The sequence below is a fragment of the Vulpes lagopus genome, chromosome 9, assembly GCF_018345385.1.
Source record: "Vulpes lagopus strain Blue_001 chromosome 9, ASM1834538v1, whole genome shotgun sequence".
In the NCBI taxonomy this organism is placed as follows: domain Eukaryota; kingdom Metazoa; phylum Chordata; class Mammalia; order Carnivora; family Canidae; genus Vulpes; species Vulpes lagopus.
The window spans coordinates 41149840-41176292 of record NC_054832.1 but is presented as its reverse complement, the minus strand read 5'-3'; the positions used below and the strand labels follow the sequence as shown (position 1 = coordinate 41176292).

The following is a 26453-nucleotide window of genomic DNA, read 5'->3' as shown; positions in this document are numbered from 1 at the left end:
TATTAATGTATTGCAATTTCACTTTGTCAGCAACTACATCATCTTGCTTTAATTATTCACAGCCTATAACTATTTGCCATCATTTGTGGCAAAAAAAAAAAAAATTGAAGTTCAGTAACACTAATACTAAACAAGAGTAGAAAATTTAAAAATAAGATCTCATGCCTTATTGATGTAAGATTTCAGGCAGAGAATTTCAAAGAGCTTTCCAAACTTCATATGCTCCAAAGTACTTTCAAAACCACTAAAAATTCACTATTGTCTAGTAAAGAATTCAGTAAGCTACAACATTTAATAGTTCAGTGTTCAGAACAAAGAGATCTATTTCCAACTGAAATCACAGGTTGGAATTTTGCCAAGTTGCACTTGCTAATGCTCATAGCTTCTTGTTTTGGAAAGGCACCCCAAATTTAACATAAAAGCTCCCATTATTTTGACTTCTGTATACACTAACAATGACTCTTCTATTAATCAGAAGAACTGAGAAAAGATGACAAATTTTCCACTGACTTCATCATTATTTGCTTATAATTAATTACTATGTTCATGAATGTCAAATTCATGAATCTTTGCAAAGCAGCAAAAAAAAAGTAACCATAGAATTATGTAATTCTGTAGAAATATGCTAATACAATTTAAGAGATTTATTAAAAGATCACCAGAAAATACAAAATTAAATATAAATAGAGAGCAGATCTCAATTAATAATTCTAAAGTCAAGTCAAATAATAACTCATCAGAATTATTTTGGGGATATATTTATATGTCTACATCATGGTTTAAAAATGGAATAAAGGGATCCCTGGGTGGCTCAGTGGTTGAGCGTCTGCCTTCAGCTCAGGGCGTGATCCTAGTCTGGTGATCAAGTCCCACATTGGGCTCCCTGTGAGGAGTCTGCTTCTCCTTCTGCCTATGGCTCTGCCTCTCTGTCTCTTATTAATAAATAAATAAAATCTAAAAAAAAATAGATTTTTTAGAATAAAACAAAAAGAAAAAAGAACAGAAATTAGAAGGGAAGATAATGAAAACAAGTTCCAGGAGATTAAATAAATGCCCACCAATGCAGAAATACATAGTCACTGAGAGAGTTTGATCGTGTTTACCATTAGCGATTACCCAGAGGAAAGTGATCTTCCTAGGTTTCTGAGCAACTAAAAGGAACTCCCATTTTTTAGGTCAATTCTTGGCAAATAGAGGATTAGGGAGTGAAAATGGAAAATTCAGCCCTTGGCTTTCCTCTATATTCCAGTAGCAAAGCAAGAGTATCTTTTTTGGGACACCTGGCTGGCTCAGGGGTTGAGTGTCTGCCTTCAGCTCAGGGCCTGATCCCAGGATCCGGGATCGAGTCCCACACTAGGCTCCCTGTGGGAAGCCTGCTTCTCCCTCTGCCTGTGTCTCTGCCTCTCTGTGTCTCTCAAAAATAAATAAATCTTTAAAAAAAAAAAAAAAAAGTATCTTTCTTATGGGTTTCTAACCAAAAAATGGCCCCATTTTTCTCTTTTGAAACACACAAAGGGGAAAAAAGAGAAGACAGGGATGAGAATAATACAGTATTCAAGCAAGAAGGACCACAGAATCTAAGTTAACTAACAGAGCATACATCTTCAAGAAAGATAAAAACTTAAACCACCACAATAATGGGACACCATTTCAATCTTTAAGATGCCCCCTCTCTACCTTCACAATAATGAAACATCACGTAGTGCTTACAAAATCCTTCATGTTTCCACTTTAAGTCTACAACCTAGTTCTAACCTTAGCAAGATAAATGAGGATCATCAACTACTTACCATCACACAAAGAGTTATATTCTACGTGCATGCACACACACGCACACACATATATGCATAAATATATAAATTATCACAATAACATTTTCATTTAGTCAATAAGTTATTTATTATACGGAGCATGTAGCAACACTCTACGTCTCTATGGTAGTGATTAGAACCCACATTTAGACTTGAGGAGACAAAGCCATTAGTGAGGTAAGTGACTACTCCAAGAAGTCAAAGAACCCGTTAGTTCAGTTGCAAAATTGGGACTCTACCTCAGACCTCTGAATAAGCACATTATTCTTTCGGTTTCCCACATCCCTCTATTATGTAATAGGAAGGCAAAGAGAAAGGAGAATAAAGGAGAAGGAAGCCTGTTAATAAAAGAGATGGGGGATCCCTGGGTGGCGCAGTGGTTTGGCGCTTGCCTTTGGCCCAGGGCGTGATCCTGGAGACCCGGGATCGAATCCCACATCAGGCTCCCGGTGCATGGAGCCTGCTTCTCCCTCTGCCTATGTCTCTGCCTCTCTCTCTCTCTCTCTGTGACTATCATAAATAAATAAAAAATTAAAAAAAAAGAGATGGTAGGACAGATAATATATTTGGATAAAAAGAAAAATCAGAAGCAGACGCCTCCAACTGCCTATCTTTCAACTAAGTTTCAGATAAGCTCACATAGAGCTAGGAATTCTTAATTTGAGGTTTTTATCCCAAATTTTTCAATAATTCCTTGAATTTCAGCAATGTCTTCATTTTTCTGGGGCTCAGTTTCTTCAAAGGCAAAGGGAAGAGACTAAACTAAATGATCTCAAAAGCCCCTTTATTTCAAAAATTCTATTCCCATAATACTTGCAAAAAATACTTAATGTTGCTCTATGTACTTTTTATTTTACTAATCTGAAAGCAGCCTACACTATATCCCACTTCGATATCTACTGCCTTATAATTCAAATTTACTTGTCTGCCTCCTCACCAAATAAGATCTCTGATGACAGTTTACCTCTGCCCTCAATGCAAAAAAAAAGGCATTGAAGAAATCCCTGTCGAGCAAACAAATCAAATCGAAAAAAAAAAAAAAGAGAGAGAGAGGTGTTATTTTTTAATGTGATTTTTTAAATTAGATTCATTAATGTGAAAATCAACTCATTAAATTGAATTCTCATAGGTTTAATTTAAATTCTTTACCTGAAAATAAATAAATCTTTAAAAAAATTAACTCATTAAATTGAATTCTCATGGGTATAATTTAAATTCTTTACCTGAAAATAAATAAATCTTTAAAAAAGAAAAAGTATCACCATTCAACATTTTAATACACTAATGCATGTGATCAAGACATACAGTTGTCAAAAGAGAAACATAAACATAATCCTGACTCATGAATTAATATTTCTTCTTGCTAAGATGTCAGATATTATTCAAAATCTTATACATGTATGTTTGTGTGTATACAATCTCTAATTGGTATATTTTTCCTTTAATACAAATATGACATTATTACTATATTCTTAGAATTATACATTTATGAAATGATTCCCCAACTATATTATACAACTTCAACATTATTCCTTATGTCAGTTGTATGCCTGAAGAATAATATATACTTTCATCTGAAAACTTTAAACAAATCTTAAATTCATAGGCCAAATATGTTTTGACAGTAAAAACAGAATATTCAAATTATGTTTTACATCTTACTTGGTGCATGTGGGTCATGGCGTGGTTTACAATCTTGGAAACCACCCAGTCTATTTTCCTTTGAACTTGGTTTACAAACACTCTTGAAGGGGTTAGAGAAACACTTCTTGGCAGCTTGAGAAGAACTTGAGATAGCAGGACTTCCTCTTCCAAGCTGAAAACATCGGCCACTATTGAAATCATCCGGAGAAATTATACCCATGACTTCTACTTCTTTTCCACCAATCATCACTCTGTGGCCCTCTTCAATCTTTTCAAGCTCTTTCAATTTATATGCCATGCCTTTAAAATGAGAAGAGAGAATGTGAATTTAATTTACTGACACTCTAAGATAACTTAGTGATACCACAGTCACCTTCCTATAACCCCACAGAATGAAAACTGTGCTTTGAATGCAAATAGCCTTGTATAACCCATTACCCAGGATGAAAACATAATTTATCATTTTGTTTAAAAAACACAGGAAAGGGATCCCTGGGTGGCGCAGCGGTTTGGCGCCTGCCTTTGGCCCAGGGCGCGATCCTGGAGACTCGGGATCGAATCCCACGTCAGGCTCCCAGGTGCATAGGAGCCTGCTTCTCCCTCTGCCTATGTCTCTGCCTCTCTCTCTCTCTCTCTCTGTGACTATCATAAATTAAAAAAAAAAAAAAAAAGAATCCCTTTTAGAATAAATGCACACATGAAGTACTGTTAATGATGTATGTACGGAAAGTCATTACATCAGGCTTTTTCTAGAAAACAATTACGTTACAGGTTAAATCAAAATGGAGACTATGGGCACATGGCTGGCTCAGTCAGTGGAGCGTGCAACTCTTGATCTCAGGTTGTGATTTTGAGCCCCATGTTAGATGCAGAGATTACTTAAGAAATAAAATCTTTAAAAAAAAACTCAAATTAGACTAAACAAATTATTTATTTTCCTACCTCATTCCCATTACACATTCATAAAGGAACATGATTCCTTCTTTCTGATGTGGTCGAAGATGATATACAAGGTGAGGATCTATCACCACATCCACAACAGGAAAACCCTTCTTATTGAACATCCACTGGTGATTATTGTCAGGTCGTGACATTACAAGAGAATCTTAAGAAAAAGATGAAAGTTTATTAATGTATTGCAATTTCACTTTGTCAGCAACTACATCATCTTGCTTTAATTATTCACAGCCTATAACTATTTGCCATCATTTGTGGCAAAAAAAAAAAAATTGAAGTTCAGTAACACTAATACTAAACAAGAGTAGAAAATTTAAAAATAAGATCTCATGCCTTATTGATGTAAGATTTCAGGCAGAGAATTTCAAAGAGCTTTCCAAACTTCATATGCTCCAAAGTACTTTCAAAACCACTAAAAATTCACTATTGTCTAGTAAAGAATTCAGTAAGCTACAACATTTAATAGTTCAGTGTTCAGAACAAAGAGATCTATTTCCAACTGAAATCACAGGTTGGAATTTTGCCAAGTTGCACTTGCTAATGCTCATAGCTTCTTGTTTTGGAAAGGCACCCCAAATTTAACATAAAAGCTCCCATTATTTTGACTTCTGTATACACTAACAATGACTCTTCTATTAATCAGAAGAACTGAGAAAAGATGACAAATTTTCCACTGACTTCATCATTATTTGCTTATAATTAATTACTATGTTCATGAATGTCAAATTCATGAATCTTTGCAAAGCAGCAAAAAAAAAGTAACCATAGAATTATGTAATTCTGTAGAAATATGCTAATACAATTTAAGAGATTTATTAAAAGATCACCAGAAAATACAAAATTAAATATAAATAGAGAGCAGATCTCAATTAATAATTCTAAAGTCAAGTCAAATAATAACTCATCAGAATTATTTTGGGGATATATTTATATGTCTACATCATGGTTTAAAAATGGAATAAAGGGATCCCTGGGTGGCTCAGTGGTTGAGCGTCTGCCTTCAGCTCAGGGCGTGATCCTAGTCTGGTGATCAAGTCCCACATTGGGCTCCCTGTGAGGAGTCTGCTTCTCCTTCTGCCTATGGCTCTGCCTCTCTGTCTCTTATTAATAAATAAATAAAATCTAAAAAAAAATAGATTTTTTAGAATAAAACAAAAAGAAAAAAGAACAGAAATTAGAAGGGAAGATAATGAAAACAAGTTCCAGGAGATTAAATAAATGCCCACCAATGCAGAAATACATAGTCACTGAGAGAGTTTGATCGTGTTTACCATTAGCGATTACCCAGAGGAAAGTGATCTTCCTAGGTTTCTGAGCAACTAAAAGGAACTCCCATTTTTTAGGTCAATTCTTGGCAAATAGAGGATTAGGGAGTGAAAATGGAAAATTCAGCCCTTGGCTTTCCTCTATATTCCAGTAGCAAAGCAAGAGTATCTTTTTTGGGACACCTGGCTGGCTCAGGGGTTGAGTGTCTGCCTTCAGCTCAGGGCCTGATCCCAGGATCCGGGATCGAGTCCCACACTAGGCTCCCTGTGGGAAGCCTGCTTCTCCCTCTGCCTGTGTCTCTGCCTCTCTGTGTCTCTCAAAAATAAATAAATCTTTAAAAAAAAAAAAAAAAGTATCTTTCTTATGGGTTTCTAACCAAAAAATGGCCCCATTTTTCTCTTTTGAAACACACAAAGGGGAAAAAAGAGAAGACAGGGATGAGAATAATACAGTATTCAAGCAAGAAGGACCACAGAATCTAAGTTAACTAACAGAGCATACATCTTCAAGAAAGATAAAAACTTAAACCACCACAATAATGGGACACCATTTCAATCTTTAAGATGCCCCCTCTCTACCTTCACAATAATGAAACATCACGTAGTGCTTACAAAATCCTTCATGTTTCCACTTTAAGTCTACAACCTAGTTCTAACCTTAGCAAGATAAATGAGGATCATCAACTACTTACCATCACACAAAGAGTTATATTCTACGTGCATGCACACACACGCACACACATATATGCATAAATATATAAATTATCACAATAACATTTTCATTTAGTCAATAAGTTATTTATTATACGGAGCATGTAGCAACACTCTACGTCTCTATGGTAGTGATTAGAACCCACATTTAGACTTGAGGAGACAAAGCCATTAGTGAGGTAAGTGACTACTCCAAGAAGTCAAAGAACCCGTTAGTTCAGTTGCAAAATTGGGACTCTACCTCAGACCTCTGAATAAGCACATTATTCTTTCGGTTTCCCACATCCCTCTATTATGTAATAGGAAGGCAAAGAGAAAGGAGAATAAAGGAGAAGGAAGCCTGTTAATAAAAGAGATGGGGGATCCCTGGGTGGCGCAGTGGTTTGGCGCTTGCCTTTGGCCCAGGGCGTGATCCTGGAGACCCGGGATCGAATCCCACATCAGGCTCCCGGTGCATGGAGCCTGCTTCTCCCTCTGCCTATGTCTCTGCCTCTCTCTCTCTCTCTCTGTGACTATCATAAATAAATAAAAAATTAAAAAAAAAGAGATGGTAGGACAGATAATATATTTGGATAAAAAGAAAAATCAGAAGCAGACGCCTCCAACTGCCTATCTTTCAACTAAGTTTCAGATAAGCTCACATAGAGCTAGGAATTCTTAATTTGAGGTTTTTATCCCAAATTTTTCAATAATTCCTTGAATTTCAGCAATGTCTTCATTTTTCTGGGGCTCAGTTTCTTCAAAGGCAAAGGGAAGAGACTAAACTAAATGATCTCAAAAGCCCCTTTATTTCAAAAATTCTATTCCCATAATACTTGCAAAAAATACTTAATGTTGCTCTATGTACTTTTTATTTTACTAATCTGAAAGCAGCCTACACTATATCCCACTTCGATATCTACTGCCTTATAATTCAAATTTACTTGTCTGCCTCCTCACCAAATAAGATCTCTGATGACAGTTTACCTCTGCCCTCAATGCAAAAAAAAAGGCATTGAAGAAATCCCTGTCGAGCAAACAAATCAAATCGAAAAAAAAAAAAAAGAGAGAGAGAGGTGTTATTTTTTAATGTGATTTTTTAAATTAGATTCATTAATGTGAAAATCAACTCATTAAATTGAATTCTCATAGGTTTAATTTAAATTCTTTACCTGAAAATAAATAAATCTTTAAAAAAATTAACTCATTAAATTGAATTCTCATGGGTATAATTTAAATTCTTTACCTGAAAATAAATAAATCTTTAAAAAAGAAAAAGTATCACCATTCAACATTTTAATACACTAATGCATGTGATCAAGACATACAGTTGTCAAAAGAGAAACATAAACATAATCCTGACTCATGAATTAATATTTCTTCTTGCTAAGATGTCAGATATTATTCAAAATCTTATACATGTATGTTTGTGTGTATACAATCTCTAATTGGTATATTTTTCCTTTAATACAAATATGACATTATTACTATATTCTTAGAATTATACATTTATGAAATGATTCCCCAACTATATTATACAACTTCAACATTATTCCTTATGTCAGTTGTATGCCTGAAGAATAATATATACTTTCATCTGAAAACTTTAAACAAATCTTAAATTCATAGGCCAAATATGTTTTGACAGTAAAAACAGAATATTCAAATTATGTTTTACATCTTACTTGGTGCATGTGGGTCATGGCGTGGTTTACAATCTTGGAAACCACCCAGTCTATTTTCCTTTGAACTTGGTTTACAAACACTCTTGAAGGGGTTAGAGAAACACTTCTTGGCAGCTTGAGAAGAACTTGAGATAGCAGGACTTCCTCTTCCAAGCTGAAAACATCGGCCACTATTGAAATCATCCGGAGAAATTATACCCATGACTTCTACTTCTTTTCCACCAATCATCACTCTGTGGCCCTCTTCAATCTTTTCAAGCTCTTTCAATTTATATGCCATGCCTTTAAAATGAGAAGAGAGAATGTGAATTTAATTTACTGACACTCTAAGATAACTTAGTGATACCACAGTCACCTTCCTATAACCCCACAGAATGAAAACTGTGCTTTGAATGCAAATAGCCTTGTATAACCCATTACCCAGGATGAAAACATAATTTATCATTTTGTTTAAAAAACACAGGAAAGGGATCCCTGGGTGGCGCAGCGGTTTGGCGCCTGCCTTTGGCCCAGGGCGCGATCCTGGAGACTCGGGATCGAATCCCACGTCAGGCTCCCAGTGCATAGAGCCTGCTTCTCCCTCTGCCTATGTCTCTGCCTCTCTCTCTCTCTCTCACTGTGTGCCTATCTAAAAAAAATAATAAAATAATAAAATAAATAAAATAAAATAAAATAAAATAAAATGAAATAAAATAAAATAAAATAAAATAAAATAAAATAAAAACACAGGAAAATCAGAAGTAATAAATAATAAAGCTATGAAAATTAGCCAAACTTTAGAGAAAGCAAGACCTTTTTTAATTATTGAAAATATAGCTAGGAGTGCTAGCTTGATCAGTTGGTAGAGCATGCGACTTTTTTTTTTTTTTTTTTTTGAGAGAGAGAGAGAGAGAGAGAGAGGAAAGTGGGAAGGGGCAGAGGGAGAGAGAGAATCTTAAGCAGGCTTGCCCAGTGCGCCTGATGCAGGGCTCAATCCCACCACACTAAGGTTGTGACCTGAGCCAAAACCAAAAGCTGGAGGCTTAACCAACTGAGCCACCCATAATAAAATTAAGGGACATCTGGGTGGCTCAGTGGTTGAGCGTCTGCCTTTGGCTCAGGTCATAACCCCAGGGTCCCAGGATCGAGTCAAGTCCCCCATCGGGATCCCCGCAGGGAGCCCACTTCTCCCTCTGCCTGTGTCTCTGCCTCTCTCTGTCTCTCATGAATAAATAAAATCTTTAAAAAAAAAATTCAGTTGCAGATCATTCAGTTCAGCCTCAACTCGTCACTCTGGCACTGACCTTCACATACTACACTCCTGAAACACTGAACTAGTAATTTTAACTCTTTCCCACTTTTGTGCCTTTGTATATACTATTCCCTCCTATGTATGTCCCTTTCTCATACCCTACAGAACTATTTATTTTTCAAACACTACCTTAAACAATAATTCCTATGAAGCTTTCCCCAGCCTCCTAGGCAGATCTAAATGGTCCTTCTATCTCCTACTGCATGGAGTACAAATTCTCAATGAAACAATTATTTTATTGCTTCCTAATTATCAATTACATTGCCCTATCCCCCACTAAACCATAACTTATATACATTTTTTGAATGTTTACTCCTAGTGTAATGCTTGGCACTTAACAGTTACTTAAAAACTATAAAGTATGATATTATTAAATGAATGAACGTATAGAACAGATTTTATAGTAATGGGCCATATTCAAATTGAACAATAAGAGACAATGCCAAAAAACATGGTTGGTGTTAAGCATTCTGAATTTGTGAGCTAACTTGTATTAGTACAATCATCCTGGTAACATGTTAAAATAGAAATAACGATAACTTCAAATTTAGATGTATTAATCTGGATCATGCCTAGCCATTTCCCTTTTTTTTTTTTTTTTCAAAATTTTGTTGGGTATCATTGAAATTAGATAATATTCCACACCTGATATCAACATTTTTCTGACTTTAAACATTTAGCAAGGGGGTGGGGGGAGTAGAAGTACAGTAAGACAAACTGCTTAATCTCAGAAAAATATAAAAATGACTGCATATAACTATTTCATTTTAGAGAAAATGAATCCATGAGATGGGATTTCCTTAACTGAGCTAGTATACATAAGACTGTCAGATTATGAGATAATTTTGACATGCAAGTCAATTAAAGAGCATCCTAATCTAACCCTTATAAAATCCCACATTTTAATTACATAACCTCAGATATATACTAATAGTAGGCCAAATCATAAACATTACAAAATATCACAATACCTCTTCCAATGTCTTTGCCTTCCAAATCCTTTAATGTAAATGACTTTCCTTTTACAATGAGAACAGCATCACCTTCCCACTTTTTGTGTTTTTTCTTCGAAGCTTTACACCAAACAACACTGAAATATTTAACTAAGCTATCAGGTTCTTCCTCTTCTTGTCCCTTAGACACCGTTATTTCTTTAGGGTCTGAGTGAACTACAATAAAAAATAAAATAAAATAAAAATAAAAACCACAGTATTAGAGATGGCTTTAAGGAGTAGTGTCATTTGAACAAAAGTAAATGCACAAGAAAATTAAGTGGTACTAGTAAGTATTAAAGAGTATTTGATCATACTCCTGTTAGTATTTTATGAACTGAGAAATTCAAATGTCAGGTCTAGCTAGCATTAATGCCTGTCTACCCTGTCTACCATGAAATCATGAGGGTAAGCAATCGATACACTCACAACCACTCTGTACCCATACAACCATTCTGTTTTTCACTCTCACTATTCAATAAATTACATGACACAGTCAACACTTTATTATAAAATAGGGTGTTAGATGATTTTGCCCAATTGTAGGCAAATGTAAATGTCCTGAATGTGTTGAAGGCCGTCAGAGCTAAGCTATAATGTTCAGTAGGTAAGCTGGATAAATTCATTTTTTACTTAGGATATTTTCAATTTATGATGGGTTAATTGGGTAACCCAGTAAGTCAAGGAAGATCTGTACTCCAATCTGGCTTCTAGTCATCCCCCAAAACTACTCTTGTAAAGGCCACTAAGGAACTCCTTGCCAATAAATGCACAAGGTATTTTTTTAGTCTTGATCAGAATTCTCAAAAGCATTGGACAATGATGTTGACCACTTCCTCCTTGAAATACTGAACCTTATTTTTACAGCTTCTCTAACACATCTCAATTTTTCCTACTTCTTTGGTTGCTTCTTCTTAAAACATCTTGCCAGCTCATCAGACCAGAATTCTCGACCCTCTTCTCACTGTGCCCTTCCCCTTAACTCCCAAGGATTCAATATCACCCCTGTATAAACCTGAAGATATTTTTCTCTAGCCCAAGTCATGGCTCTAGACCTAGGTATCTGTACATAATTGCCCCTCAGACCTGTCTACATAAATGTTTCATAAACATCTTGATTCATTATACCACTTGTCTTCTTTCCAAAAATGGTTCCTCCTTCAGATTTCTCATTAAGAGTACCACTACCCTCATTCAAGTCAGAAAGTTGGAAATCATCCTCGACATCCATTACTCTGTTCCACAGCCAGTCAAACACAAATCCAGGTGACGCTAACCTCCACATGGCTCTCACGGCTCTGCACTGTTTGCCTTCTCCATTACTTCCCTTCTTCAAATCACCATCTCTGAACCACTGTACTCTGTAGGATCTTCCCAAAAGGCTTACTGAGATCTTCCCGTGCCACCTCTACTCCCTAAAACCATTTCCTATATTTACTATATTTGTCTATTTTTAAATGTAAATCTGATTATGTATCTTTCATCAAATCCATTAGTTGTAATGGTCTTTAAGAAAACATGCTACTTCTAGCCAAAAGGCCTTCCACCTCATCCTCCAACATGCTCTTCTAAATTAACTTCTATTCACTCTGCCATAGTTTAATTTTCCCTTTCTGCCAGGCTAGATATTATTATTTCAGCATTATCTCAGCAATTAATTATGTGCCAAGCTACTTAACATTAGCCTTCCCATTAAACTGTGAAGTCCTGAAAGGAAGGTGTTTTGATCTTGCTCATCACCATATGCTCAGAACAATAGGTACTTTTCAAAACTGCCATTTTGATTCAAAGTACATTTGACTTTATGTTTATAAAAATATTAGAATTATCTTAAAATTAATTTTCATGAGAAAATAGCTTTAGAGATTAACTTTGAATTCCTCTCCATTTTTGCCCATTTTTATTTTCATTTTTATGTATTGTTACCTTCAGGATTATTTTCCAAGAAAACTTTATAACAAAGATTTGGTTCCTTGGTCAGTTTTTTATGAATCATATTTTATTAATTATAACTTTTGCCAACATGAGTTTTTACAATCATAATTTACCAAATGCAGTTTTGCTAAGTCAAATGTTAAATACCTAAATATTAACAAAATTGTATTACTCCATCAGGTTTTAGTTAAGAAATTTTATCAGTTTCTTAAATAATTGGTAGTTGTTATTTGTTATTTTTGCTTTACCAACCTTGAATTTCTCAGATAAAGTTTTTAGGTTTTTTAGGCTTAACAAAAAAAGACAGGATGCTTGATCAGTTTTTGAACTCTAAGAAATTTTGTGGTATGAAATTTTAGCCAATTTTAGTTTTGTCTTGTGCGTTATTTCTACCAGTAGTAGTCGATGTGCATTGAATGACCGATAATACCATTTTGTGCTTTTAAAATGTGTTCCTTTTATTATGTTATCCAAGAAAAATATGTGATTGCTCAAGACTGCTGTAAAACAAGGGTAAAAAGTATGTCTTCACCAAAATGGCTGGAAAAACATCCAGTCAAATACCCTGTTATCCCCAGAGCCTGGTGTTGACTTGTTATGTCCAGGACCCTTCCTGTGTCCAGAAAAAAATAAATAGAACAAAAGACAATAATTAAACAGAGAATTCAGAAATTACTTATAATTAACTTTGAAATACCACAGATTCCCAGATAGCCTTTCTTTTACAGAATAGTAGGAGGAGAAGAGCATGAACTAATCTGCCTGGATATGAATCTTGAGTTTTCCCACTAACAAGCTAAGTGACCTTGGACAAGTTACTTACCACTCTATGCCAGTTTATGAATCTGCAAACGAATGTAATACTAATACCTACCTCACAGATTTATTGTGGGCACTGGGTTAGCTAGTATATGTAGAACCCTTAGAACAGTACTTGACACGTAATAAGGACTCCCTAAATGTTAACTACCATCATCATCATCACCTTGTCTTGGTTCCTTTCCCATTTAGTCCCATTTTAAATGGAAGCTATTAGGCAGAGAAGAGAGAAAATCCCCCAAAGCAGAATAAAGATATTAGAAATTAAACAGGGCAGCCCCAGTGGCCCAGCGGTTTAGCACCGCCTTCAGCCCAGGGCCTGATCTGGAGACCCGGGATCGAGTCCCACGATGGGCTCCCTGCATGGAGCCTGCTTCTCCCTCTGCCTGTGTCTCTGCCTCTCTGTCTCTCATGAATAAATTAATAAAATCTTAAAAAAACAAAAAACAAAAAAATAAATCCTTACATTAGAAATTAAACATATAAGGAACAAAACCTCCTACATCAACTACTTGTAATACACGAAATATTGACTAATTCATGATGTTCTAGACTAATCATCCCTAACAATTCCACTACAAAGTGTAATTTTTATTTCTAAACTTGGTTCTGATCTACTTCTCTCTTGACCCTATAAAATACTTTGCAAATCAATACCAAAAAGACAGTCTGCATAAACAAGAGACTTGAATGCCTAAAAGCAAGATTCACAAAATAAGGATGTTTATAATTATGCTTTGATAAAAGAGGAAGGGTGAAATTTTGCCATTTTAATATTAATAGTGGATATTATCATCTTAATGATTCCTAAGCAGTTACCCTACTGTTGGACAGCTTAATTATACATCCCACATACCCAAGTCTTTAATATTACTTTCTTTCAAAAACTCCAAATACACAATGCTTTCAATAGAACAATTGAATTTTCATAATCAAATTCAACAAAGAAGGTACTCTCCCAAACTGTATTTTGAAATTACCAAAACCTACCAGAATTTTTAACAAATATTAACATATAAATGCAATATAAATTTAAGGTTTGAAACAGAGTTTTTATTACACTAAAAAACTGACAATCATTAATATACAAATTCCTCGGAACTAGTAATCATCCATAGTTTTAACTTTTTTTTTTTTTTTTTTAGTATTCTATTTATTTGAGAGAGAGAGCGCGTGCACACGCACATACACACGAGCAGGGAGAAGGAGAGAGAGTCTTGAGCAGATGCCACACTGAGCACAGACCCCAACCTCGCTCAACCTCAGTATCCTGGGACCATGACCGGAGTCGAAACCAAGACGGACACTTAACCAACTAAGCCATCCAGGCGCCCCCATAGTTTTCTTATCTGATAAGAGAGATTTAATGTCATTTTAGTGTCATTATGAATAAAATACACCTAAAAGACCTTTCTTTGCGTAAATATTTTCAGAATGATATTTTATGAGCATGGCAGGCACTATACACTTCATCACACTTCTCAGTACCTCCTGTCAAAGCATATACGCAGTAAAGGCTAAAACAGAAAAAAAATATATATATCAATAAAACTACAATATTCCCAGATATCAAAACTATCTGCTCAGCCATTTTATTTATTTTCTGCTCAGTATTTTAAATTCATCTAAAATTCAGAAAAGTTATTCATTTCAATTCTGACATTCCAATCATTGAGCATGCAAAAATTTATTTGAATAAAAAAACAAAAAACAAAAAACCATACACTGTTGATGAAAGTGTAAAACAGTACAATCACTTTGGGAAAAGGCCTGGCAGTTTCTTAAAAACTTAAACATATAGATCTTCCCTAATCCAGCATTATGTCCACAACAAATGTATACAAGAACACTTGGAATCTTTATACATAATAGCCATAATCTGGAAAAAGCCCAGAAGTCCATCAAAAATAATGTATACATAAACTGAGGTATATTTATACAAGAGAATACCACTCAACAACAGAAAGCAATGAACTACTATAAGAGGATGAACCAACATGGTATTAAAAACGCTAAAATAGGTAAAAGTAAACAGAATCAAAGGGTACATACTGTATAATTCCAATTACATAAAGTTCTAGAACAGGTGAAACTTATCTATGATTTTTTAAAAATTAGAACGATTGTCTGAGGTGCCAAGAGACTGATTAGGAAGGGGCAGGAGAGAACTTTCTAAGGTAATAATAACATTCTTGATAGAGATTTTAAGCTACGCAGGCAAGAGTCATTTGTCAAAACTCATTTTTTAAGATTTGTACATTTCACATTTACAAATCTTACTCAAAAGACACACACACACACACACACACACACACACACACACACAAATACATACATACTTAAATTCCAGTTCATAATACTTATGTTGAAATGTTTAGGGGTAAAGTAGTCTAAATAATCTCCAACTTGTTTTAAATAACCATTTTATTTTTAAAAATGAATTGATGGATAAATGGATGGATTCATGATTAAGCAAATATAGCAAAACCATAACTGCAAAATTTAGGTAGTAGGCATATGAATGTTTACTGTAAAATGCTTTTAACTTTTTCTATTTGAAGAGTTTCTTAATTTTTGTAAGGTGAATTTACACATAATTTTAAAACATGAGAGATCGACTAACAGTGTAAATCTATGATATGTCTATTTATTTGGGAGCTAACTAGGATGGGATTTTGATTTTACTTATTTGCTTGGCATTCCACTACTTACAAAGCAACTGAAAGCCAAAAATAATATAAATTCAAATTCTAGCTACTAGTTTTAATCAATTAAGATATATAAATATATACTGATTCAATCTCTCGAAATCATATGCAAAGATTTAGCATGACTGCTAATATTTAAGTTATGTATCTTAAGAATTTACTTTTTTGTTTGTTAACCACATTTCATCTAATTATTTTTAAATATTTACTACCAATTCACCATCAGATACTTAACTGATTTTAAGAATTTGTGAATCTTAGCACTTGAAAAAATAAATATATTATATTTAGACATGGTACATTGTTTACTATGAACACAACTATTTAAATAAATTTATTTCAATTGTGCCTCATCAAAAAATTTTACCTCAGGGGTAGTGAATTCCTTGTCTTCTGGCACATAAAGAGTACACATATCAGTACAATGTATTACCTTGTGTTTCAAAGAATATGTATTAACAAAGCATTTAACCATTGTCATCTACAGTATATACTAAATACAATTTATCACACTGTAAATTATTTAAACATGTCTTTAAAATTTGACATTACTCTAAAGGAAGGCACATGGAAAATAGTTCATAGTCTAAACATTTTCACATAAGATACAATAAGGTAGAGTGAAATCTTTAAAAAACGAACTTACACCAAGTTGATGACTCATATAAAAAAGCAAAGTACTTAATTTGAATATTTTAAGAAATTTAATGGCATTTTTAGAAATGAAAGTTTCATTAACTTTTTCAGGATGTCATTATAAATCATACCTAGTTTAGAAAATCAAGTTGTAAAAATAACAATGTGTCATTTAAGTCCACATGGATAAGAAAAGTTAGGAAGTGGCTAAAATATCCTGTCCACTATTGAAATTACTAATATACTAGATGAAATATTTTGATTTAGCTTATTTTCCGAATTTAATATGCTTTTACAGAATCAAGTCTACATTTTAAAAATAAAATCACTCTTCCTTATGTTTTCTGGCATTACATTTCATAGGTAAAGCTCATGGTATTTAAATTTTTACAAATTAAAATTAAACAAGATTGACTAGAAAAATTGCGGCAGTAAACTCACTGAAATGAGTACAATTCTGGTGTTTAAACATATGCAAAAATAAAGTTTTTTATTCTACTCAATCCCTAAATGCTAAGGATTGGTCACCTAACACAACCAAAGAAACAATCTTGAAGAACACTGGAGGAAAAATATGATCCTAGAAGATTATTGTTTACACTATTTTATGGGCAGCAAAAAAACTTTCAAGGGCAATTTTGTATGTACATTTTTACCTTCCACACTGATTTTAGAACCTAACCATACACATAAAAAAATGTGTGTAGCACTTTTTTGAACACAGAAGTTTCCTAGAAACATCTCACGAAATTAATGTTCTACAGAACAGAGTTTGAAAAACTGATGTAGCTGCACAAAGTCAACATTCAAATTGAACATTCACATCAATTCTGAGTAGTAGCATGCTGAGATTATAATATGAATTCCATTACATATGGTAATTGGCTTTCAAGAATTCCAAAAAGTTAAAACTGACTACTTCAAGGATACATTTACTAGAATTATATTGCAAAAACATTAAGTTAGAATTATAAGATTCTAATCTCTTGAGTCCAGTGTTTAGACTCAAAGAAAAGTCATAGCATAAAGATGAAAACTATCAAATGGAGATCTCATATTACATATTCAAGGCATTTTTATAATAAAATATCTAATTCTAACAGCAGATATAAAATGCCAATGAAATTAAGCAATCAACAAGCTAAAATATAAAATAGTACCAGGCAAATCCATTTTATTTCAATAGCCATACCCTAAATTCTGGATTTAATTTCCTCTCACTAAACACCTACCCTATAAAGGCTATTATGACACTAACTCAGAGCTCTAGTTTATAATCCTCTAGTCAAAAGCCTTCAATGATTCCCCATTGTACATTCAACTGTGATTATTTATAAACAACATTCAGTGTAATCTATAATGTAGCACCAATCAACTTCCAAACTGATGTCCCTCAACTCACCTTCACCCATTTCTCTTTTCACAATTTTCTGAGAATCTTGTATGATTTAGGCACCAAGCTACTTTCCAAGTACTCTGTTCTAGTGGTTCTCAAACTTTAGCTTGTATCAGAATCTCTAAGATTTTTAAAAGATTGTTGGATTGTTGGACCCTAGCTCACGGGTGCCAATGTGTCCCGGTGGACCCCCCAGAGACTCAGACCCCAGACAGGCAGATGCACCTAGCAAGAGGGTTTATTGAACGTTTGCGCAAACAGGCTCTCCACCTCAGAGTTGGAAGAGAGCCCCGATTAGCAATTACAGGCATCTTTTAAAGGCAAAAAAAAAAAAAAAAAAAAAAAAAAAAAAAACATGGGAGTAGCATAGCATTCAGGTTATGACATATTGATTTCTTTGAAGGTCAGCGCGAACATGTTCAGGGACTTTCTAGTCAGGGCGTGGGGGGGGGCGGGGGGGATGGTTTTCTTATCTCGGAAAAACAGAATGTTTTCCGTTGTTTAGATTCCAGGAAGGCGCCTGGATGGGCTGTCTCCGGGTTAGGCCTGGTTTTACTCACAAGGGGGGGGTTTCTTCGTTAGATTCCAGGAAGGTGCCTGGATGGGCTGTCTCTGGGTTAGGCCTGGTTTTACTCACAAGGGAGGTTTCTTCAGGATTCCACCCCCAGAGTTTCTGATTCAAAAGGAGTGGATTTACATGTGCCACAAAGTTCTCATACTGGTCAGCTCTGCTCTTGGTGAACCATTACTCTACTCCAAAGGCCACAAACTGGAAGCCCACTCACTGGCTGAATGAGGCCCACTCCCATTGTGTGTAGTGTTTTTAAAACATTTCAAATTATTTGCAAACATTTTTAGGTTTGAAAATGTGAAAATTTTCCACATAAAAAATGCAGATTTCTGCTGTATTCCTGCATGTAAAAATTCTGCTGGAGCTGAACAGTAGCTACTCATTTAATCCTAAATCCAGGTAAATCAAGCCCTAACTGGCTCTCTCTAGACCCACTTAAAATCACCTGGCCTACCCTGTATTTGTGCTGGTACACCCTGATTTCACTGTTTCCCACTCTCTATGCCTTTTTCCAAGTTGCTCACTCTGACTTAAACATCCTTTTCTACTACACTGAAATTCTACCTACACCATTCTAAAGCTTGGCTCAAACATCCTTCGTGAACAAAGCACCAGCAAGAACAGAATATACATATTAAAAATTTAACCTAAATTTAACGTGTGCTTTAAGAATCGAGATTTTACTTATTTCTGCAAATACTAAAAAAAGCAGTATTTACAAAAATATCATAGATCAAATCATAACTATTTTTGCTATTTCTATGCAAAATTTTAATTGTGTTCATTAAAACTTTTTTACTGTGATTTGTACTGTGAAATCTTTTTCAGAATAAGACATTAAAAATGAATTAAGACATTAAATCTTATAGCTAAAATATATAACAGCTCCAAAAGAACATCTTATTTTGCAGGGCAAAAAAGGGAAGAAGATTGAAAATAACTAATACAAGTCCCCTGATTTTATAACCTATGAATCTTTAAAAGCAATAGTAATGAAATAAACCCTTCCGTAATTTTTTTCATAAGGAGGTCATTTTAGTGGACTTTTACCTCTGTGGAATAGCAGGGGGGAAACTACAAAGAAACAAAAACTGAGGGCTGGTCCTTGTTCTGCCATAAATAACTTTGTTACATCAAGTCACGAAGTTCTCCCTGGATCTCAGTTTCATTACCTCTAAATTGAAGAGGTGGAAAGTGATTTTCAAATACCTTCCCATCCCTAGAACCCTATGACTTCTTCAAAAAACAGAAAAGCATAAAAATCAACGTCATATAGGCAAGATTCTATTAATTAGGCTAGTATTGCTTCTAAATTAGGCTGAACCTTGAACTACAGGTTTCAAAGTGAAGACTCAGAACTTTGAAAGAATATATCTGTCTTTATATCTATTTATTTGTGTTCTAATTTAATAATCAAAATAAGAAATCTTTTGTAAGGCCAAAAATTAAATTTCTTAGTAAAAAAACTGAAGACAAAACATATAACCATGCCAACCAGTTTTAATATATCTCAAAAGAAAATTAAATAATTAGAAAATCATGTCAAAAAAAGGTTTTTTCACAACTGAGATTAACAACACTTTTTAAGAGTATGTATTCTGCTTCAGGATATTCCCAAATGAGAGTAATTTGGCCCAAATTAAAATTATCAAGTTGCAAGACTGAAAAAAATATTAGAGACTATTATAGTCAGGCAGATCATGCCGTAAGCGAACTGCTTTCAGCTTCTCCACTTCAATTTTTGCTCTTAGCAGCTCTTCCTCTAGCTGCTGCCTTCTTTTCAATCCATCCCTCTTCTCCTGAACATACAATCCAAAATTTTTTTGATTTTCTAAAATTATCTGATGCTCCTCTTTCAGCATTTGCAGAATCTGAGGATCATACCCTATTTGTGACCTAAAGTGTTCTCCACGCTCATGCCGAAAAAAATCATCTCTCCTTGGGATAGAAGATGGAGACGATGTCATTCTCATATCAACAGAGGAAAGTGACGGCGACAAAGATCTCTCCATAACATGTACTAATTCATGGTCTTCTCTTTGTTCTAAAATATCATTCTGTTGAGAATTTAAAACAAGTGGAGGAGGGGGCTTAATGTCTTCTTCTTGCTTCACCTCCACTGTAATAGCAACTGGATGGTGATCCAACATTACCTGTAGTGAACTCGTACCAGCCTGTGCTTCCTCATCCAAGTTTGCACTACAGCACACAAAAAAGCATTATAAAATGTAAATCAAATGAAGACAACAGTATATTTATAGCATAATTTCATATTTAGTATACATCAAAGTGTCAAGCTTTAGAGCTATAAAGAAAACCATGAAACAACAAAAAAAAATTTAATCCTTGGAATAACAAAGTGACTACATTTAAAATTTCAAAAATATATACATATAGCTCTCATCCATCTTTAACTTTGAGTTCTCAAAAGGACAAAAATTACAAACATTACCCAAGGCCAATGAGGTAAATATAAAGAAAAGCCTTTGTTAATGCTTTGAAAGAGACATGTTCCCACAAGCCTGACGTTCTTAAATGGTATAAAGGGCCATTTATTGCACTTTGGGCCTTGCTATCCCCATATCTTAGCCCTAGATCCTCTGCTTCTGCTCTCCTGGACGATTAAAAATCTAAAAATCACCTAGGTCTATGACTTCTAGGATGGTGGAAAGCCATCTATGGGAGGTACTGATTTCTAGATCTGTCCAAAAAAAAAGGAAAAAAAATCAAGTTTTTGTATGGCTTTGGGTATGCCCAACTATCAGGGTGTTATCCTACTATACAATTTTATATACCATAGTGTTTATCCTTTACCTGTCCAAAAACCACAAGATTCCATTGCCCTTTCAGTGCTTCAACTATCAGTCAGGTAAAGTTCACAGGGAAAGGGCTCATATCCACCACTGCATCCCCAGCACCTAGCATAATACTGTACTTGCAACCTAGAAGGTGCTCATCACATACTGCATAATTGAAAAAAATGTTTTTTTATTTAAGTATTTTAAATGGCTATATACTATCTATTGAAATATTGAAAGTCTGTTAAATTTACATGTAGTTTCCATAAAATAGGCACTTCTATTAGAAAAAAAGTAGTTTCAGCATAATTTAAACTTTGACGTAACTTCATTGGTTATGACATAAACACAATGTACTTAAAAGTACTTTTTAAAAAAAACAATTTCATGAATAACATGAAGCTATTGATAAAAAATATATAATCTTGCTTTTTTTTAAATGTATGCTTCTGCTTAACTTAAAAATTAGTTATAGAGGTGAAAGAAATTATTGGAACATTAATGAAAAAACACTACGCTTAACATTACTTAAAAAAAATTTTACAAAAAAAATGTTTGCAAACAATAAATAAGTAACATAGTTAAGAATACATTCATTCTACATGGATGATTAAAATGCTGGAACAAGTTCAAGTAGAACATACGGAAAAAAATTAAAATTCCCTGTATGTCACTTACTAATGGCATTAAATTGCCTGAAATATCAGATATTTAAGATATACAAACAAAATAAGATATGTTATGAAAAATCTAGTTGTAGATTACATAAATTCCTTAATTTTCATTCTTTTTGTCATCTGATGCTTTTCAAAAGCAAAACAATACAGTATCAATGTAATTAAAAGTGATAAGGCTTCCCCCTTTATATTAACATCCCTAAAACCTAGAAAGGAAGAAGGCTAAAACTACAGATGAAAATGAAACTTTAAAAATCCACCTAACTGCTATCCAAATTAGTATATATAATGGAGTATACTATATTAGATGTAGACATTATATTCCCATATAAATTTTAAAATGCCTTTTGTCTGAAATACTCCATTTTTGTTGAAACATTACAAGTTAGCATAACAAAGTAAAATAAAATTTTAAAAAGAATGTTTTGGAGAAGGTCACAAAAAACGGATAAACAGAAGGACCTCTAAAACTTATGAATTGCTGAGGACCAAATAGACTGCAAAAACACAAAATATAATCTGATACTAGAGAGAAGTAAAAATGAAGATATATGTCAATGCGTTTTAGGGGTAGCCTTACAAAATAGGTATATATCTTTAAATATGTTAAATATAAGCAGTAATATTTTCCTTAAGAATGGAGAGTTTGGTGAGATTAACAGGCATATTTATATAAAAGCATAATTAAGATTATAGATTAAAACTTCTGAGAATTAAGATTCAATGATGTCAATCAATTAAGTATAAGAACATTAAATATATAAATGAAATATGCTAATATAGATAAAACAGCAACCTGGGCACTAACACAATTGGCATTTAAATGGCTTATTTCTAATATTCTTCCCTTTAAAATATGAAAAGTTGTTCTTGCTTAAACAGTAGGTTTTGTAATGTATAAATCAACTCATTTTATCAGAGCAACTGTTGTTATCCCAAAAGACTGACCTTGAATATGGTTAGTCAAAATGTAAACAGATACTTGTATATTATTTCTCTTCTATACTCACTGTATTTTTAAAATATGCAACTAATTAAAACTACAGTTTCTATGTCTAATTTTCGAACTATAAAAAACTATACTTAATACCCAAAAGGTAGTTTTATACCTGTAATGCAAAAGCTACTTTTCTCTATGGTTTGAGGGGGGACAAATTTTTTAATGAATAGTACTGTATAAAAAGTCTTACTGTGGAGTTTTTTGGACACCCAGCAAATTCTGATTTAATCATTTCTCATCACAGAGAACATTTTAAGCACTGATGAATTCATATACTCTGAGTTCTAGATTCCCACTGGCGATTTTTTTTTTTTACTGTCTTCTAGAAATAAGCAACATATGATAAGAAGCTGGTCTTTAAAAAATTACCCTAGTAAATTATAAAAATAACAAGTCTACCTAAAAAGTTTTTCTCCCCCATTTCTCTCCTAACTTCAAAAGGATTTCACAGGTGATCAATAATTTTGCTTATATAATGACTCTTCCACCAAGAAGTATTGTAAAACTTTGTTTGAAATGACCCTCAACTAACAAGTTTACAATTTGTTTAAATAACCCTAAATAGTTCAGAAGAAGAATGCTTTTTATCTTTTGCCAGGGGTTAAAATTTGAATTAGTACTAAGAAGTTTTGAAGATTCCTAGGCAAGTAGTTATATAGAGCATAAATTTAGCCAAAAAAATTGTTTCTAACCCTATAAGAATTTGGTTGCTTATTCATATATTAAAATTCATAGTTTCATATCTTTGCAAAATTCTATGGGAGTGCTTACCCCTTTCCTGTAATGACTCAAGATCAAAGTGAAATTAGACATTAATGAATAAAAACAACAAAACTTTCTATTAAGTAATCTGAATCCCTAATTAGGCATTAAATTCCTTTTCTTGTATTTATCTTTTTTATTTTGGATATGCTGGAAAATAATTTAAACTGTCTTAATATATACAATCATGTCATTAATTTACTAAATCACTGATTTTAGATTTTTAGCTCAATTAATATTCACTATGTGCAGACAGTAACAATTCATTAAAAAACAGGCGTTCCATTTCTCCTGAAATTGCTAATTTTACATAAATTTGAAAATGCCAATGGAATATAATCTTAAGTGAAATAAGAAAAAGATATCTCTCAGAAGCTAATTAGCAATTTAAATTTAAAGCTTAAAAAGTTTATGAGGTTATGTTACAAATTTCATCCCATTTATCCCTCCCTAACCTTTACTTTTAAAAACTACAGAGAGAGGGAAGGGGGAGGGGAAGACAATAAAAAGTGGCTTAAATCAAATGCAGCAGAAAAATTCCTTATAGCCTCACATTTCTTTTTTAAGAAAGCAAAACAAAGACACTATTCATTGCTCCCGAAGTGGGGATGCTTACTATGCATATCTCTATCACAACTAAGCCAGAGCCCAATAGATAGGAGGCGCCATAATTTTCCACAAGAAAATAAAATAAAGCTTACCTTTGTATGTGGTTCCTGTCTCTTACCAGGCAAAAACTGGAAATCTGGGGAATCATCTCCATAACTTTCTTGGTTGGCTCAGAAATATTGCCTTTAAAATCTGATTGGGTCTCTTTTTGCTGCAAGAGCTCCTGTTTGGCATATTCTTTGAGCCTTTTGTAAAGGGTGCGTAGGCCCTGGGCTGTTCGAGGAGGGCGATCTACTCCAATTGCATTATAGTTTACTGCTATGATATCCCAACATCTATTCTTTTCCACTATGACTGAATGTTTATTAGTGTGTTCTTCGAGAATTTTAACATATGGCTTCACAAGCTTTAGCAAATCAAGCTTTTCAGATAAGGTAAAATTGGAAGATCTAGCCTTTCCTACCATTGTTCTTTTCAAATTAAGTAGGCAGTTTCTGAAACCACCATGCAGCAGCCTTTAGCTCTGCTCAGCTCTTTTCACAAACAGAAAAAGATCAGGCTTAACTAGGCTAGCCTCATTTAGGCCCACGCCTACAGGGGAGGGTTTATTAAAATTCCTCCAGCTTAAGCTGACGCAGGTTCAGGAAATCTGCTTAAGCCAAGCCTGACCTACATAAAGCTCCTCACTGAAGAAGACAGGAAGGCACAAGCAAAACACACTTGTGTATAAAGAGAACAGCCCGAGATAGGATTTAATACACAAAGGTCTAGAGATAAACATGGAACATAGCTAAAAATTAGCTAATTTAGTGAGAATATCGAATTTCCACACATGTATGCCTAACTGATAGACTGAAACTGCATTGCAGTATCACTTTAATAAAAACAAAAGAGGAACTGTTTTGTGCTATTTGTTTACAAATCCAGTAGACAGGAAAATGAAAAACTAAAGATATGAGTGATGAATGTAATGATTCCTAACAGAGCCCCTAATCACTGTTTTCTGAGCTGCTGTTCTCTCTTACCAAATCTGCATAATGCTGGTCCTGCTGTCAATCAGGAATTGCATATCCTCTAGCTAGTTAGGTTACACCCAGACTCAGACTTCACAGTAAAGCTAAGCTTCTCCTTCATTTTACAGCCTACAGTAGCCACTACATTTTTTTTTCAGTTACTTGAGAAGACATTTTTGTTCTAAAAAGCAGACAAAAATTATGTTTTTAAAGGAATGGATTATTTTCGGTGTAACGTATGTGAATATGCTAGCCTGCTTTATCATGTGTAAAAAAAACACCATTCACAGTGAGAACAGAATAATCATGCCTTAAGACTGCACACAACAAAATGGCATTTGCTATTATTATAGAGTAAGATTTTTATTTAGCCATATTCATAAATTTGGACTATTTAAAAACAAGACACCAGGCTCAAAATGGAGTCACTTATGCTAAGCCCCATGTCACCTGAGACTTAATTACAGTTTTGGCTCTTCCCAAAAATGAAATCTTAAACTGGTCAATCAAGAACTATGTGATCAGCACTAGTGAGAATGGACTCCTGCCATCTCCTAAAGGTAAGTGAATACAACCAATCCATTTTTCGGCAGGATAATTTCCTTGTTCTTTCTCACTCCCGACTAGAAAAGTCATTCATTTTGTACAGCTCCTTTCTCTCTGTTAAATGAGATGCTGCCTAATTCATAAATCACTGAATAAACCCAGTAAGATCTTCAAAACGTACTCAGCTGAATTTTGTTTTTTTAACAAAAAGTGAACAGCTAGTCTAGCCATTTGCAAGGCTACCAGTTTGTGAACTTAGAATGTATTTTCTAATTCCTGTCTGAAAACATAATAAATGTATGCATAACAATATGTAACAATGTAACATAAACAAGGTGCAAAAAAAAAAAGAGGCTTTTTTTATCTCATATACAAGTGTAGGGCAGGCTGCCCCAAAAATGAGCCATTCTGGCATGAAGATTACTCTGAATTAAAAGCCAGTAGATTCAAGAAAAGCTCTTAACCTCCCCCTCAATTGCCTAAATTTACACTGGAAAGGGGAGCCTATACCTGGAAGAAAGCTACTAACAGAGATTGCTCCTTACTTAAGAAGCATATCTACTGTATCTCTGTAACATATATGTACGTTTTCTATACATATACTCTCACCTTCCTGCCAAAGGTCTTCCTCCCCTTTGTATCCCAATA

At 34.0% G+C, this 26453-nt stretch overlaps 2 protein-coding genes across 3 annotated transcripts in view; both read right to left on the bottom strand.

The window, feature by feature from the left end:
• Positions 1–26453, bottom strand: part of RAD54B (RAD54 homolog B) — a 94593-nt gene that overhangs the window by 31098 nt on the left and 37042 nt on the right. Inside the window, exons 4-6 of one of the 2 annotated variants that reach the window (XM_041768551.1) lie at positions 10315–10512; positions 8053–8334; positions 4398–4560 (exon numbers count right to left, since the gene is read on the bottom strand). In XM_041768551.1, the coding sequence (XP_041624485.1) occupies positions 4398–4560; positions 8053–8334; positions 10315–10512 (643 nt within the window). Of the gene's footprint in view, positions 1–3473; positions 3752–4397; positions 4561–8052; positions 8335–10314; positions 10513–26453 lie in introns of those variants that run through there. The other variant, XM_041768550.1, reaches the window with a different exon arrangement.
• LOC121498547 (fibrinogen silencer binding protein) lies at positions 18279–25207 on the bottom strand. Its single transcript, XM_041768552.1, has 2 exons — positions 24339–25207; positions 18279–20599 (listed from the first exon to the last, which is right to left on the bottom strand). The coding sequence occupies exons 1-2, from the start codon at positions 24710–24712 to the stop codon at positions 20074–20076; spliced, it is 900 nt and encodes a 299-aa protein (XP_041624486.1). The 5' UTR covers positions 24713–25207; the 3' UTR covers positions 18279–20073.

What these genes read in the sequence shown, in the direction of transcription:
- LOC121498547 (XM_041768552.1), bottom strand. Translation starts at nt 24,712, where the DNA reads ATGGTAGGAAAGGCTAGATCTTCCAATTTTACCTTATCTGAAAAGCTT. An exon ending in GACAGGAACCACATACAAAG is followed by an intron (nt 20,600 to 24,338) that starts GTAAGCTTTATT and finishes TGTGTGCTGTAG; the next exon opens with TGCAAACTTGGATGAGGAAG.